Raw genomic sequence first — 14677 nt, forward strand, 5'->3', positions numbered from 1 at the left:
TTCACAAAAAGTGAAGGGGAGGACAGGGCCCCGAAGTTATTACACAAAGTAATGAGTTCTCCAGCCGATCCCTTCGGGCTGAGCTTGTGCCAGTGCGGGGATGCACACATCCCGCCCCGCCGCCCTCCAGAAATCCCCAGATTAGCGAGAAAACTTGGGGGTGTTTCAAGTGCATTCCAAGAAAATTAATGCGAAAGTTGTTTTTTTTTTAATCGGGAAAGGAGTGTATTTTCTCTCTCTCTCTCTCCCCCGAGGTTTTTCAGATAAATTGCAGTGCTTTCCAGAGGGAACCCGGAGAAGAAATAATAGCAATATTAAAGCACTGTCTTGGTTGCACTGATCTTGTGGTGTCTACAGCACCTTACTTTAAATACCCGTTAGACTGTAAAATCCAGTCAAAACTGTATCCATCGCAGCAATATTGGCAATAACGTATTTTATCCGAAGCTGCATTATCTCCCTCACAACAGAAACTACAAACAAAATGTATGTTCCAAAAGAAAGGGAAAAGGTTTTATTTAATCCAGAAAATAATTAAAATCTCATGTATTTTTATTGGTTTTAGTATCCAGCAGAGTGAAAATATTGAAACTCCGAGACCCCTTGCATTAAAAAGTCACAACTGTTCTATTTTATTAGTTCTGACTGTGTGAAAAAAATTATAAGGACAACATTGAAAAAATCCGGGTTTTAGAGCCCCGAATGGCCATAAAAACAATAAAATCAACTATAAAACCTGCACTAGTGATATTAAAAAATTATGTAGTTCAATAAATGTGACATTTCATGAATGCGGATTTAATAGTCTCTAACCCGTGGAAGGAGGAAGGCTAAGGTCTAACAATTGAATTTGAAAGGGGCGGTGCTGTAGAACTGCAAAATTAAGTGCTTCATTTTTCTTGTTAGGGATTATGCAGTGGTAGTGGAATGTAATAACTGTGCCATTAAAACTTCCTTTTAACAAGGCCTATTGCTTGTATAAAAGTCAGAAAAGAATAATCTCTTCCTCTATTTATTTGTTTTCCAGTAATATAGCAAAACATGTTTTTTTCCTTTCGCTTAAACTTGTTCTCAGGATTTTGAATCGACAGCTTGTAAAATATTGTGGGGGCCCTCCATACTGCTGCCTCGTATCATGCACGTCGTTATTCCAGAGGGCAACGGGTCATCGGTTTACTGTACATTTATTAAGTAAATCAAGCTGCAAATCCAACACTTCCAGATGAAAACATTAGCTAAACCCCTTGGAAAGAGCAATGCCTGGGAGACTGAACACAGAGAGAAAAAATAATCAAAACTGTCAGCTCGCTTTACGTGTACCTGATATTTACAAGACACAAGACCACGTTTTAAAGGTGAGTTTTGGCATTTGTTAACAATGTAAAGAAAAAAACCCCCCAACCTCCCTGTATTATTAAAAATATATATATTTCCATGTCACTAACACCCTTTCGTCTTGCTCTGAGCCTCTTAGTTATTAAGATCTTCGTGGGTTTGAACTGGAGACCTTTTTTTTTTTAAAAAAAAAAGGTAAGTTAAACCAGCACCTGCTATTCCTTAACAGCTTTCCGTGCTCGCCGTCAGCTCGGGGGCGTGTGAGGGAGACGGGGGACTGCCGACCCGGCGGGGTCCGCGGACACTCAGGGGGCACCTGCCGCCTCCGCTCCCACGGAGGGGGAGAAGGCGGCGCCACCCGCTGCCGTCGGGGCGAGTCCCCGGGTAGGTGACGGGGCGCGGGGAGAGCAGGGGTCGCTGCCCCCTCCCGTCGCCCCCCCCCCCCCCCCCCCGGCCGGCAGCGGCACTCGGCGAGCGGCAGCCCCGGCGCGGGGCCGGGAGCAGGAGCCGGCGGCGCCCGGACGGAGCGCACGTCCCTCCCCGGGGGCAGCGGGGCAGGAGGAAACACGCGGCGGGTTTTTAAAAATTAAATTGATGGTGCCCCGGCGGCGCAGCTCGAGCCGCGGCGCCGCCTTCCCCTGCGGGGCTCTCGGGGAGCGGGTCCCCAGCGCCGCGCACTGCCCGTCTGGGGGCGGCCGCCCCCGCGCCGCCGCCGCCCCTGTTTACCGGCCAGCGCCAGCCGTCGGTGCCCGGCGAGGCGCGGAGCAGGAAATCGCACCGCGCTGCTCCGCGCCCCGCCGGGCTTTCGGCCCTGTCCTGAGGGACGGGGCACGAGCCTGAGCGCCCCGTCGCCCTCCGCCCACGCGCGGCCCCCGCTCCGCGGCCGCGCTCCCCCGCCCTTTTCCCGGTCCGCACAGCCAGGCGGAACGCCCGCGGGGGCCCTTCCAAAGGCCCGCGGAGCACGGCGAGCTCCCGGGGAGGGGGGGGGGAAGAGGGGAGGGGGCCGCGCACCCACTTTTCCGCCTCTTCCCTCAGTCCCGGGCCGGGCCACGCCGCGGGCGGCCAGCGCTCTCCCCCGTGGGGAAGCCCGAAATCCGGGGGACGCTGTGCCTTGCGCGGGTAGAGGAGCGCGAGCCGGTGGGGGCAGCGCCGGGCCCCCTGCCCGCTGCCGTCGGACCCCCGCTCCGTACCCTCAGCGCCCCCCCCCTTTCCCCCGGCGCGGTGCCGCCGTGCCCACCCCCGCGCGGTGCCGTCGGGGCCCGGGCGGGCTGCGGCTCCCGCCCCGCTGCCGGCGCTCCCCCGGGCTGCGGCGGTGGTTGATTGGCGCCGCGGGGAGTTTGCTCGGGGAGGCGGGGGGAGCGTTCGCCGGCGGGGGGTGGTTTCCCCCTTCCCTGGCCGGGCTCATTGGCTAGACGGAGCCGTGGCAGGAAGGGGACAGGGACCACGCGGGCTCCGCCCCGCGCCAATAGAAACCTATCGAAGGGTAACCCGAGCCCAGAGAAACCCGCGGCGGCGGTGCCAGCACCCAGCCGCCGCGGTCGGGGCCGGCTTTCCGCAGGGGCGGCCGGGGGCGCGGGGGGGGGGTGCGCGGGCGGCGGCCGCGCCATGCAGTACCAGCCGCCGGGCGCGGCGCCGGCGGCGGCCCTGGGCGTCGGCGTCCCGCTGTACGCGCCCACGCCGCTGCTCCAGCCCGCGCACCCCACGCCCTTCTACATCGAGGACATCCTGGGCCGCGGCCCCGCCGCCGCCCCGGCCCCCCACTCCCTGCCCGCCCCGCCGCCGCCGACGCTGCCGTCGCCCAACTCCTCCTTCACCAGCTTGGTGTCCCCGTACCGGACTCCCATCTACGAGCCGACCCCCATCCACCCGGCCTTCTCCCACCACCTCGCCGCCACCTACGGCACCGGCGCCTACGCCGGGCCCCTCTACTCTTTCCCCCGCGCCGTCGGCGACTACGCGCACGCCCTGATCCGTCAGGACCCCCTGGGTAAGCCATGCCCCCCCCACCCCCCGCCGCCCTCCCCGGTGCCGCCGCGCCGCTCCCATCCCGACCCCGTCCCGCCGTCGGGGGCTGGGGGGGAATGGGAAGTGACTGAAATCTGCCCCCCTTTCCCGCCTGCCCCGCCGCCTCTCTGCGCTCCCCCTGTCTCCCTCCGGCCCCCGTCTGATTTACAGTAAATTAAAGACGCGCCGCGCTCCGGCGCTGGCAGCGAGACCACAGTGCGCGGCCGCGGTGACTCAGATTTGTTTTCCTTCAACCAAGTGACTCTGAGAGTGTCCTTAGTAATGTCGCGTGTGGTTTTGGTGGGGAGTTTTAATTGTGCTGGGAGATCGCATGGCAGATCTCAGCCTTTTCCTGCGGATGACTTGAAAAACAGTCGGGAGGCCGGCTCCGCTCGCCGGGGCCCCGGCGGCTCCCCGGCGGGGCGGGGCGGGGCCCCGGCGGCCCCTTCTCGCCCGCGGCCGGGGGAAGCGTCCCCGCTGCGGGGGCTGAGCCCCGCGCCCGGGCTGCAGCACTTGTTCTTAGTGATTGCAAAACTGGACCTGACTCACCACATTTGTGCAGTGAAAGAGGCTGACCCTTTCCGTTCATACAGGAAACCTTGAGCTCTCGATAGGAGTAAATCTGGTTTCAGAAGCTGTTAAGTGTTTTCCTGGCCGCCTGAAGCAGGCTCTTCCCCGGGAGTCGTGCACATTGCTGATTACTTTATCGACATCCTCAATACAGACAAATTCAGGAAACACTCGACTTCTGATAGCCGGGATCCGTTTTTCTGATATTGTTCATTTCCTCTGTGTGGGATGTGACTTTATGACAGCTAAAATAACCAGTTGCTTCCTATTTTTTGAGTGTGTTTTGCACCAGAATTACTAAAGCCTGACGCAAGCAAAATCTTGAAAAACAATGCAGCAAATTTCAAAGGGTGCAGGCAGCAAGACAGAAAGACAAACAGAGTGACTCAGTGGCACTGGCCAGAGCCTCCGGCCCCGGGACAGGGCTGCCGCTCCGCAGCGGGGCTGGCTCCCCGACGTGTCGCTGCCTGCACCGCCTCGCCCCGCACCGCTGCCCCGGGCCCGGGGCTGAGCCTGGCGGGCACCCCGCGGCCACGGGCGGGCAAGCCCCCGGCCGGGGGTGGGGGGCTTGGGGCGCTTCTTGCCCGAAGCGAGTGGGGGCCCCGTGCCCTCGTGTCGGCGCATCCCCCCTGCCCAGCCCCGCAATGTCCCCGCTCTCTGCGGGGACCCGGGCACTGGTGCAGAGAAAAGGAGACGGTTTCTTTGGGGCATCGCAGTGAAGGAGCAGAAGGAAGCAAAGGTCTTTTCTTTTTTTTTTTTTTTCTGTCTTTTCTTTGCGAGATAGACCAACAGGAAACACATTGACGGAAATGTTGCCAAAGCCCGTAGAGTGGCTTTAACTGGTCTCTCTGTTCGGCGGAGGTGAAAAATCAGAGGAGGCGAAAGATCAGACTAGGAACTGGGGGAAATAAAATCAGGCGAAGGAAATTAGAGGGCCCAGGACCCGGCGCGCCTCCAGGCCCGGGCTCGGGCAGGGGCCGGGGCTCCACGGGCACGCGTGTCCCCGGCCGGCCGGTGACTCTCGGCGCTGTGCCTCTCTTTGAAGGGAAGCCGCTGCTGTGGAGCCCCTTCATCCAGCGGCCGCTGCACAAGAGGAAAGGGGGGCAGGTCCGCTTCTCCAACGACCAGACCATCGAGCTGGAGAAGAAGTTCGAGACGCAGAAATACCTCTCCCCGCCGGAGAGGAAGCGCCTGGCCAAGATGCTGCAGCTCAGCGAGAGGCAGGTGAGGCCCTGCCCGCGCCCCGGGGAACCGCACCCCATCCCCGGGCAGCCCCCGGGGCCGGCGGTACCGGCCCCGCTCCGGCCCCCGCCGTGCGGCTGCTGTGGGCGCACCGCTCCCGGGGACCCGGCCGGCTCGGAGAGGTGGGGGGCGGGGGGGTGGGGTATGGCTCTTGCTTTCTGTTTGGGGCTCGGGTAAGGCTCCGGGCGCTTACCGGCTCCGAGACTACCCCGTGCATTCTCTCGTTGTCGTTGCTCAGGTCAAAACGTGGTTTCAGAATCGCAGAGCCAAATGGAGGCGTCTAAAGCAGGTACGGGGATGTTTCCGTTTCTATAGAAATAAGTATTTTAATTGTCTTATCTTACGCCGTGCTCGCCTATTCCAGGTTGTATGCAGAAGTCATCTGAAAGGCTGTTTAACCTCTTCACCTTGATTAAAAAGACAAATAGTCATGCTGGAATCCATGAGGGCTCGTTCAGGCAGCACTAACGTTAAAAGCTCCTAATGTAGTTCCTATATCAATTATGCCTGGCTTTCACACACCGCCTATTAAAACTCCACGCTAATTGTTTTGTAAACCCATATGTTGTTTAGCCAATTAACGTGGAGAAGATAAGTAATTGTCAGTAAATTACTTAGGCAGTTGTTTTGGAGAAGAATATTTACTGGTCTTTTAAATCGCCCTCTCTTAATAAGCACAAGTCGATTTATTCTGCAAACGTTGGGAGAGGCAGGTACAAATGCCTTGCTTGTTTTGAGGAGCCGCATGGAAAATTGAGTAGCTTTTACTTTTCGTTTACAAATAGTTACAGTGTATGAGGCTGCGAGGTTGAAGCGGTTTCCCTTCCCTTAGAAATTGTGCTCAAGCAGATCAATCTGGTTTTTGGCCTGATCCTGCCCGGCTCGGCCAGATTGAGGCCCCTTGGCTCAAAGATTTGTGAAAAATCCCTGCTTTGTGGCCCGAGTCCGGCTTCAGTAAGTGTGACATGGATGGCCGAGTTTTACTGGTAAATCAGCCTTTAATATAAAAATAATAAAACTAATCACAGTGCCACGCTCTAGATATATTTGTTCTGTGACCTTTCACCGGGTTTAACCCGTGCTTCGGTTGATTTTTTAATAAAATCCCTTTACTCCGGCAAGAGGCAGGCTGGGTCCCTGGCAGTGCCTCCTCGGCGGGGCCCGACCCATGCCGCGGTGTCCAGAGAGCTCGCTTGGGATCTCGGCCATTTTAAGTCATTTCCTCCTTTTCATTCAGTCGCATCCATTTCTCCGAGGCTGCACGGTTATATCATGGGTACGTGTCTCTGCCTGCTTTCTCTTAAGAGTATCGTTTCATGCCCCCTTAGAGAACTGGGCTCCCCAGACGGCTTCTGATACAGGGCTACTCCTGCCTTTGGAAACGGGGTTTTGTTTTGTTTTGGTTTGTTTTTAATGGTGAGTGTTTTAATGTTGAGTTTTAGCTTAATTAGTAATTTTTTCACATTTGCTTTTGGGCCACTGATGGATTCGGCCTCCCTCCTTTTGCTGTTGGGTGTAATTAAAGAAAGATCAGGGCAGGAGGAAGCTGTGTGTCGGTGTTTGTAGACTCATAATAAACATTTGCTTTGCTAAAGACAAAAGTTCAGAGGTTCCTGGGCTCTGGCAGCTCCTGACTCTTTTGAAGTGGCTGCGATAACCATCGCCAAGGAGCCTTATTCACAGCAGCGGCCCCTGTGGCTGCCGGGGAGTGGGACCAGAGCCGAGCCCCTGCGTGGGGCTGAGCCCTCACCCGGCCCCGGCCCACTCAGGCAGGTTTATCGGCAGGAGGCCCGGGGAGGTAGCAGGACACCTGCCTTTTCCTGCAAGAAACCCAAGGCAGTTTTCCCACCCAGCGCAGCTGGAATTCCCAGGCCTCCTGGCTCCACGGCCCGTATTTCTGCATAAAGCAGGCTTCTTTCCTTGCAGGAGAACCCCCAGGCCACCAAAAAAGAAGAAGTGGAAGGTGCTGACAGTCACGGTGACCAAAGGCCGGAGAGCTGCCTGACCCCCGAGCAGAAGGGTAAGGAGGTCTCCCTGGATGGCTCGCAGTACACCCCCTCGCCAGCCTCACAGGAGGACCTGGAGTCAGACGTCTCCGACGACTCCGATCAAGAAGTGGACATTGAAGGCGATAAAGGCTATTACAATCCTACCCACTAACGGCCCCATGCGGAGAGTGGACCCTAACTCGGCTTGCACTTTACCAGGGGCTGGTTTGGAAGAATATTATGCTACAGGAGAAAACTTTCACCGTTCCACTGAAAGAAAAAAAAACAACACCAAGTAGACTCATTTTATAATAAGCAGAGAAAGAAAGATGTATTTTCCGCAAACAGTCCATTTTTGGCAGATCTCTAATTTGGTTAAAGGAACATGGTTTGTATTTAATTATTTGTAAGATATATTTGTACATTAATCGATGTTCTAACTGGAATATAATACTGCAACCTGTCCTTACTCATGGGGGGTCTGAATCAGCTGCCGTTGGTGATCAGGCAAAACTCCTTTCTAGCTAGTGTGGAAGTGAGTATGGATTGCAGGACTAAGCCCTTTGTATGTGTAAACAAATGTAGTTTAAATAGATTAATTTAAACGCCCTTTGCAAGCAGAGAAACACATTCTGTGAAACAGGGAGGGATTTGACCATCCCGACAAGTGCCTTGTGCTCACACCGTTTTACCTGCCGTGGTGCTCTCCACCGAGACATCCCTCCGTTCATCAGGTAGAGTCTTTGGGCTGATTAATTTTTACTCTTGCATGAGATGAAATGTGCCTTCTCAGGTTTTTGAGGACTTTGCCTTGCAATCTGGATGATTCCATTTGCAGGAAAAAAAACCCATATTTTTCTCCTTGAAAATCTCTAGCGCTGTTTTTTACAGATTTCGTATTTGAGAAGAAAATGCGGGGAGTGATAGGGCCCTGCTGCAGGAGAGAAACTGGCATCAGCTGTGGGGGATAAGTGAGGCACACGGCCGTGGGAAGATAATGCCTATTGCATACGTATCTGCTTCTGTACATACTAGTTTTCTTTAAAGGTGTTGCGGTTTTATACCTCACGTTGTTCATATTTTGTACATATTTGTTCGATGTTTAGAAAAAAAAAAGGCAAAACCTGGTATTTAATTTTTGATGGACTTGTCTGTGAAATAAAACTAAGCTCTGCACCACCCGCCATGCTGGCCATCCAGTTACTGGCAGGAGAAATCCCAAACCTCCCCCCCGCCAGCAGTGCCCCAGGCGTGTTGTAATCGGGCTTTTCCCTCCGGTCCCGTGCAGGTCACCGGCCACCCTGCAGCCCTCTGGGCGCCCTCGCGTTGCGGGGATCTCGCGTGGGTTCATTGCTTATTTTTTTGCTGTTTTTCAGCCTGATATCCCGCGTTTCGGTTTTGCCTGTACCCCTGCCCGCCCGGGAAAGGGCTCTGGGGCGGGAGGAGGACAGCCTGGTGGAAGCCTAGCTGTTTACCCCCGAGTCGCCCCGACCCGGGGGCGGGGGGGCGGGGGGCGAGAGGGCCTGGGCTGGAGGAGGAGCGGTGCCGGCGGTGCCTGCTCGGGGACGGGCATCGACCCCAGCCGGGGCAGCCGCTGACCCGCCTGAGTCAACAGTGGTTACTCATCGGCCTTTCTCCGAAATGATGCCGGCCCGGGGGCGCGGGGAAGGAGCGCGGAACCCGGGGGTGCGGGGAAATGCCCCCGGGACCGGGCATCCCGGGGGTGGGCACCCGCGCGGGCCAGCCCGCACCGTCCGGCGTCTTCAGTCCCGCCCGGGCGCCGCGGCGAGCGCCCAGGGGACAGGGACCTGCCCGCGGCCGGGTGCCACGGAGGCTTTTAGTGCCAGGAAAGGATTTTAGGGAGCAACAAATGACCATTTTCACTGGCGAGGGGGGACGGCCCTTAGGGCAGCCGGTGCGTCGCGTATGAGCGGGTTAATGCTTCGAGAAACAGCAGCTGAGTCTTCTGAACAATTGAATGGCTTTAGCTCTGCCTTTTTCTTTTAAAACTGCCTTCGTGAACGGGGCCCGAAAACAAAGTAAACGGGGAGGTTCCGTTGCCACCTGTTCGTGCACGCTGGGAAAAGGCAGAAGCCTGTGGCCGACGCCTCGGCCCCGCAAGCCCCGGTGCGCGCAAGGCGAGGAAATCGCCGTCGGCAGCAGAAAGCGTCCAGCGGCGCTCCGCTGAGGAGGAAAACGCTTTACCATCCTTCGCATTTCCCCCTCGCTCAGTGTTTCTGAAGCGGGTCTCAGCCAGGGTCCCGACGGGGACGGGGGCGGGAACAGCCCGCCGTGAGTCTCCGGGGCTGAGCCGCGGGAGCCGCGGCGGGGTGCCGGGAGCAGGGCGCGGGGCGCTCGGGAAGGGGCGTCCCGGCCCTTGCCCTTCCATTTTTCCTGCTCGTCTGTTTCTCCCGACCGAGATCAGGGAGCACGAAACGGGCGTTACCTCTTCAGGGCGGCTTCGTGTTACGGCTGTGTTTTCGTGCGGGGACGGGAACACGCGTGGGGCAGAGCCCCGCGACGGGTGGGCGACAGGCGGCAGCCTGGGGGTGCGGGGCTTTGGGTGAACTCCGGTAAACCCCGTTTCCACGCGGGGCGATGCCGGCATCCCGCGGCCGGGACAAGCCGGGAGCCAGCCGCGCTTAAAGACTTGCACGGCCCGATGCGATGGCACGGGTGGGGGCTCTGCCCGAGGCACAGCTCGGGTTTGTGTCCCAGCCGGTGTAACGTGGTCCCGGAAAGCCGGGCTCGGGATACCCAGGCGCTTTCCCAGCGGGAAAGCAGGGGATTTGGCGGCTCCCTGCAGGTGGGGAGCGCAGATGCATCGCCTGCAGCCGCCGGGCCGAGGATGTGGATTCCCAGGGTGTCGGGACAGGTGACAACAGCGCTGTCACCCAGGCTCGGCTGTGAAAATGGCCTTGCTCGCCCACCCACCCGGGTAGGGGGGCTCGCCGCTTCGCGGCACCTGGGCAAAACACACCGGTGGGGGCGGGCTGAGCTGCCGGTCAGAAATAGCCCCCCCAGCAGCCGTGCCTAACGCCAAAAGCCCGTTTCCACAGCGGGGGAGCCCCGCGCGGGGATGCCCACGGCGGGGCCGGCCGAGCGGCTCTCCCCGGGCAGTCTCTTCTCCTCGGCAGGAGAAAAACAGCCAAAGCACTTTACACCGTTCGGTAAAATCTTCGAGCCCCTTCCGTGCCCCCTTGCTTTTTCCTATTTGTTTGCCTGTTGGCTATTTCATGCCGAACTAGCACGTATGACCTTTCCAGCACAACTCCCGTCTTGTTTTCGACTTTTTTATCAGCCGATTCAACTTGAAAATGGTTATCATTTAGCAGAAAAACAAACAGAAAAGCACATTTTTGTAAGCAAAACGTTAATGATTGGAAGAATTGCACCAATTTCAGCTTGACAGTGTGTGATTAATCCTCCGGGTCAGGTACTTATATTTTTAGTCATTAGGTTCGTCGGCCTTTGATATGCAGAACTCTTTCTAGCCTACTAGGATATCGACCCAGCCGCCTATGTACTTTGACTCCTCGCACAGCGCGGCTCCCCGGCCCGCGGGGGCCGCCGTGGCCCGGAGCGGGCACAGCCGCCTGCCCCGCAGGATGCCCGGGCTGATCCGGGCGGGGGGGGGAGCTGCGGCCGAGGCCCCGTCCCAAAAGTGGCGGCCAGGGTCACCCGTGGAAGCGGGCGGGCGCCGCCTTGGTCCACGGAGGCCGCCCACGCGCGGGGCAGGGCGAGTCCACCCCCGCGGCTGGGACACGCGTGGGGCAGCTTGTTCGCGCTCGCCGAGGGAGCCTCGAGTGCTTCCGCGGTGTACGGGGGCGGGGGGAGGAGGAAAGTGGTTGCACGATGTTTGCAGTCCTGGACACTTTAATCCTTCACACTGAAATGGCCTGAGCCTCTTTTATTGCACAATAATAGGAAATAATAACTTAGGGCTCCTAATTGTTTGCTTTCACTGAAAAGGACCTTCCTCTGGTCATATCGGGTAAGTGGAGGGTTTACCGCTCAGTTTAGTGGACAACGATAAATGATATTAGGCCCTGAAGAAAGCTGCTATTAGATGTCTTCTCACAGGACAAAAAAATGAGACAGACAAAAAATCTGTGCGTGGGTATTATTGTCTTTCAGCTATGTATATATTAAAAAAAAAGATTTTAAAGACATTATTTTAGCACATGAGAAAGTTTCAAGATAGTGCTGAAAACCTGAAATAAGCGTCAACAGCAAGTCAGAGCACGCTGATCTGATTCAGATCAACTTCCCGTTAACGTTTAATGGTGGTTTGGGCCTAGCAAGGACCGAAAGATTTTGTCCAGGTCTGTAGGTGACAACAACTGCTTACCAAAGAGCCTTCGCTGACTGTGGAATCTCTGTCTTATTCTGATTTATGGACTTTGTTGGCTGCAGGCCTCACGAGCATAGGAGATTTGTTTTCTTCTTATTTATTCAAAACAGGAAATCAATGTGTATTTCTAAAATATTTCAGGTGGTGCATGCCAAGGCCAAAAAAACTTGACACAATCGTGAAAAAGCCTCATCATGATAACTTAAATGGCTCTATTTCACAACTCCATTGTTTGAGAGCTATTGACAAGTGACTACTAAACCCAGGGAATCTCAAGCAAGTCCAGACTGTTATTTTGGTCACTTGGACTTATACCAGCAAATTATTATTTGGTGGACTCTTTCGATTGAGTTGATGACTTGCGAATTTTCCCCTGAATGTCAGATACCCACCCATGTCATAAAGACATAATCTCTAATGGGACTAATTGAGATGTAGATTTTTTTCCTACCAGACTGATACCCACCCATGTCATTAAGCCTTAATAATAAATAGAATAGTATTTTTTTTTCCATATAAAAAAGGGCCTGATATTAAATGGTCAGACAGGCTGGGCTCATGCTTGTTCTTCCATTGTGGTAGTGACTTGTTCCCTTTTTTAATTTTTTTTTTTTTTCTTTCCTGAAAGTATTGTTTAAGATGTCAAAGATGCTAGTACAATTCTGGGAAACGGTTACTCTAACTTGTCCACTCTCCAGTCAGTTTGGTAGAAGCAAAACAGTGTAAGGATATGTATTAACGAGTAAGAATTTATCTGCTGGCTTTGTAGAAGATGACAGTTATTACAATGGGTATGTGTGCATGCATGTGGGCTAGACATTTTCAAGTAGCTGTTTAAAGGAGTAGATTGGAATCGAGGGTTTTGTCTGAGTACCTTTCAGTAAAAACAAAGTCAAAGTCAAAACCAATTGCAGTCTGGTGGCCTGTAGGAAATGAGTCGGTGCTCACAGCTAGAAATACTAATGCTAAAGATAGATTGAACTTTGCGTTTGCTGGTACAATGTAGGCAAATTATTTGGGTTAAAAGATTGAATGGGCATGGAAAATGAGCTGCCATCTCATCAGCCTTAGGGAAGGGGCCATTTCCAGGAGACCTAATTGAATCAAGCTTATTTAAGGACTAAAAATCCCATCTGACAAACACATAGAGCTCCATACCTTTAACATGATTTTAGCAGGCTGAGTTACAGTCAGCCAGGAGCCCAGACAATGACCTGCTAAAAGTGAGCAGATGATGATCTTAGTAGACTTCTAGTAAGTTTTGCTTTTGAAAAAAGAGGGCCTGACTGAACTAAATCTACTGAAAAAAGGATCTTTTTCTCTTGTAGTCTAGACAAGGCCTTGAGGCTTTCCCCGCATGTCAATCTGTGCCATTGCTTTGAAGACCTATGTGGAGAAACTTCTTATTGATAATTTCCTATGCTATAATTCTGCTTGACAGTTGCAGTGGGACTTCCCATGAGCATGGCATGTCATTTTAAAAAGTATTCTGTCATTGTCTAGACAGGTATAAAAGTTGTATTTTTAGAATGACTTAGAAAACACTTTTTAACACCTTTTAGCATTTGACTTGTCCTATCTATGCAAGGTTTCAAAACGTGTTAGTCAAGCTGCGTTAGTTAATATCGTTAAAAACACAACTTTTATCCTAGTCTAGACGTACTGAAAGAGAGTACTTGTCCTGGGATACACCCACATGAGGGTACAGCCGTTTTAAAATGAGTCAGGACTGTCCGCTACCATGCAATTGTGTCTCAATGACTTACTGCAGCTATCAGGATAAAGATCACAGGTTAAAAGGGGAAGAAGTAACTTTGCTTTATACACATCAGTTCTTCCACTTCCTTCTCTATGTAAGAAGGAACCCTCTTACCCAGCCAAAAACCTAATCTAGCACACAGAGTCAATCAGAGAGCAGCTCAGACCTGTTGTAGACCTAAGGTATAGAAAGACCCAGTTCTGCAAAAGGCTGGGCCAGTGGCCGAGGTTGCTCTCCAGGGACTTGGCCTCCCAGTCGTCACCAGACCCCTTTGGTTCTGCGAGGGGAGCCGTTTCCAAACCTACCTTGAATGAAAATAGCCCAAGTTAATGTAAGCAGTTTAAAGGATGGTAACACTTTAAAGAAAAGGTCTGCACTAACTTGGTTCATTTTGACTGATGGGTGTCGGAGCTCTGCTGGTATGTCGGAGAAAGTTTTGCAAATTGAGGGAGTTGAGTTGGTTGGTTCTGGGCTCCTTGGCTAGTAAGACAGCGGATTAAATTTGGCTCTGAGCATGTCAGTGCCAGTTAGATGTGGGCAGGAACTGTGAATGAGTTGCTCTGTTGGCTGAAAACAAACACAGAGCTGTATAATTCAGGGTGGGAACAGCCGAAGAGGAGCTGTGCTGTGAGTAAAAGAGGCTTCAGGGGCTCAGAGGCAAAGAGAGCGGGATGGGACGGTGGCTCTGAAGCCCCTGTGGCATCCTGGTGCAGGCAGTGGAGCAAACCAGGAATTTCTTCTGAAGTTTGTCAAATGACAAAGACAAATTTGCCAAATGATTGGCTTGGGTAAAGTTTGTTTTGGTAAAGACTGCCCTGGCAGTCTGGCAGGGACCAGATTGTAGCTTTCCACCCCGGTAAGATTTTTGGATAACCTAGTGGTCAGCACCCCCCCCAGGAGACAGATGGGGTCTGCCCTGCCAAGCTAAGCCCATTTCTCTGGCTTTGGCCCCGGAGGCTGACACAGGCAGCGTTGACTCAGTCACCGGTATTGCGCCTGGTACAATATTGTCTCCTTGGTGCAATGCTCCCCTCCCCCCCAGGTTTATGAGCATCTTGCCCCAAGTGAAGCAGCCTAATTTCATTCAGTGGAGCAGCAGCGACAGCGGCAGCGGCAGAGACGGCCGCTCTTGGCAGGCTCTGCCACCTGGATCTCGCCTCTGTGAGCAGGCAGGAGAGGTACAGGACTTCCCCAAAATCATGCCCCTTTATGGTAACTCTTTTTGGGAAGCTGAGGATTGAAGCCAATCAGATCACTAGTCACTTTTGAAAATCTCGGTCAGAGCTGCATGCAGGTAGTCTTCATGTTGTTCACAGTTTCCCATACTGTGGTACGAGAAGACAATGCTGACGCTGCAATAGCTGAATAAAAGACACCCATTTTCTGCCAGTGCTACTCTCATAATGAATATTGCTCATGCTCGGC

At 54.1% G+C, this 14677-nt stretch overlaps 1 protein-coding gene across 1 annotated transcript; it reads left to right on the top strand.

Moving 5' to 3' along the window:
- Positions 1-2940: 2940 nt before the first annotated feature.
- Positions 2941-8323, top strand: HHEX (hematopoietically expressed homeobox). The gene is made up of 4 exons (XM_050899077.1): positions 2941-3322; positions 4955-5133; positions 5390-5440; positions 7078-8323. Exons 1-4 carry the CDS (start codon positions 2941-2943, stop codon positions 7309-7311), a joined length of 846 nt encoding a protein of 281 aa, XP_050755034.1. The 3' UTR covers positions 7312-8323.
- The last annotated feature ends 6354 nt before the right edge of the window (positions 8324-14677 follow it).

The sequence above is a fragment of the Gymnogyps californianus genome, chromosome 6, assembly GCF_018139145.2.
Source record: "Gymnogyps californianus isolate 813 chromosome 6, ASM1813914v2, whole genome shotgun sequence".
NCBI classification, from domain to species: domain Eukaryota; kingdom Metazoa; phylum Chordata; class Aves; order Accipitriformes; family Cathartidae; genus Gymnogyps; species Gymnogyps californianus.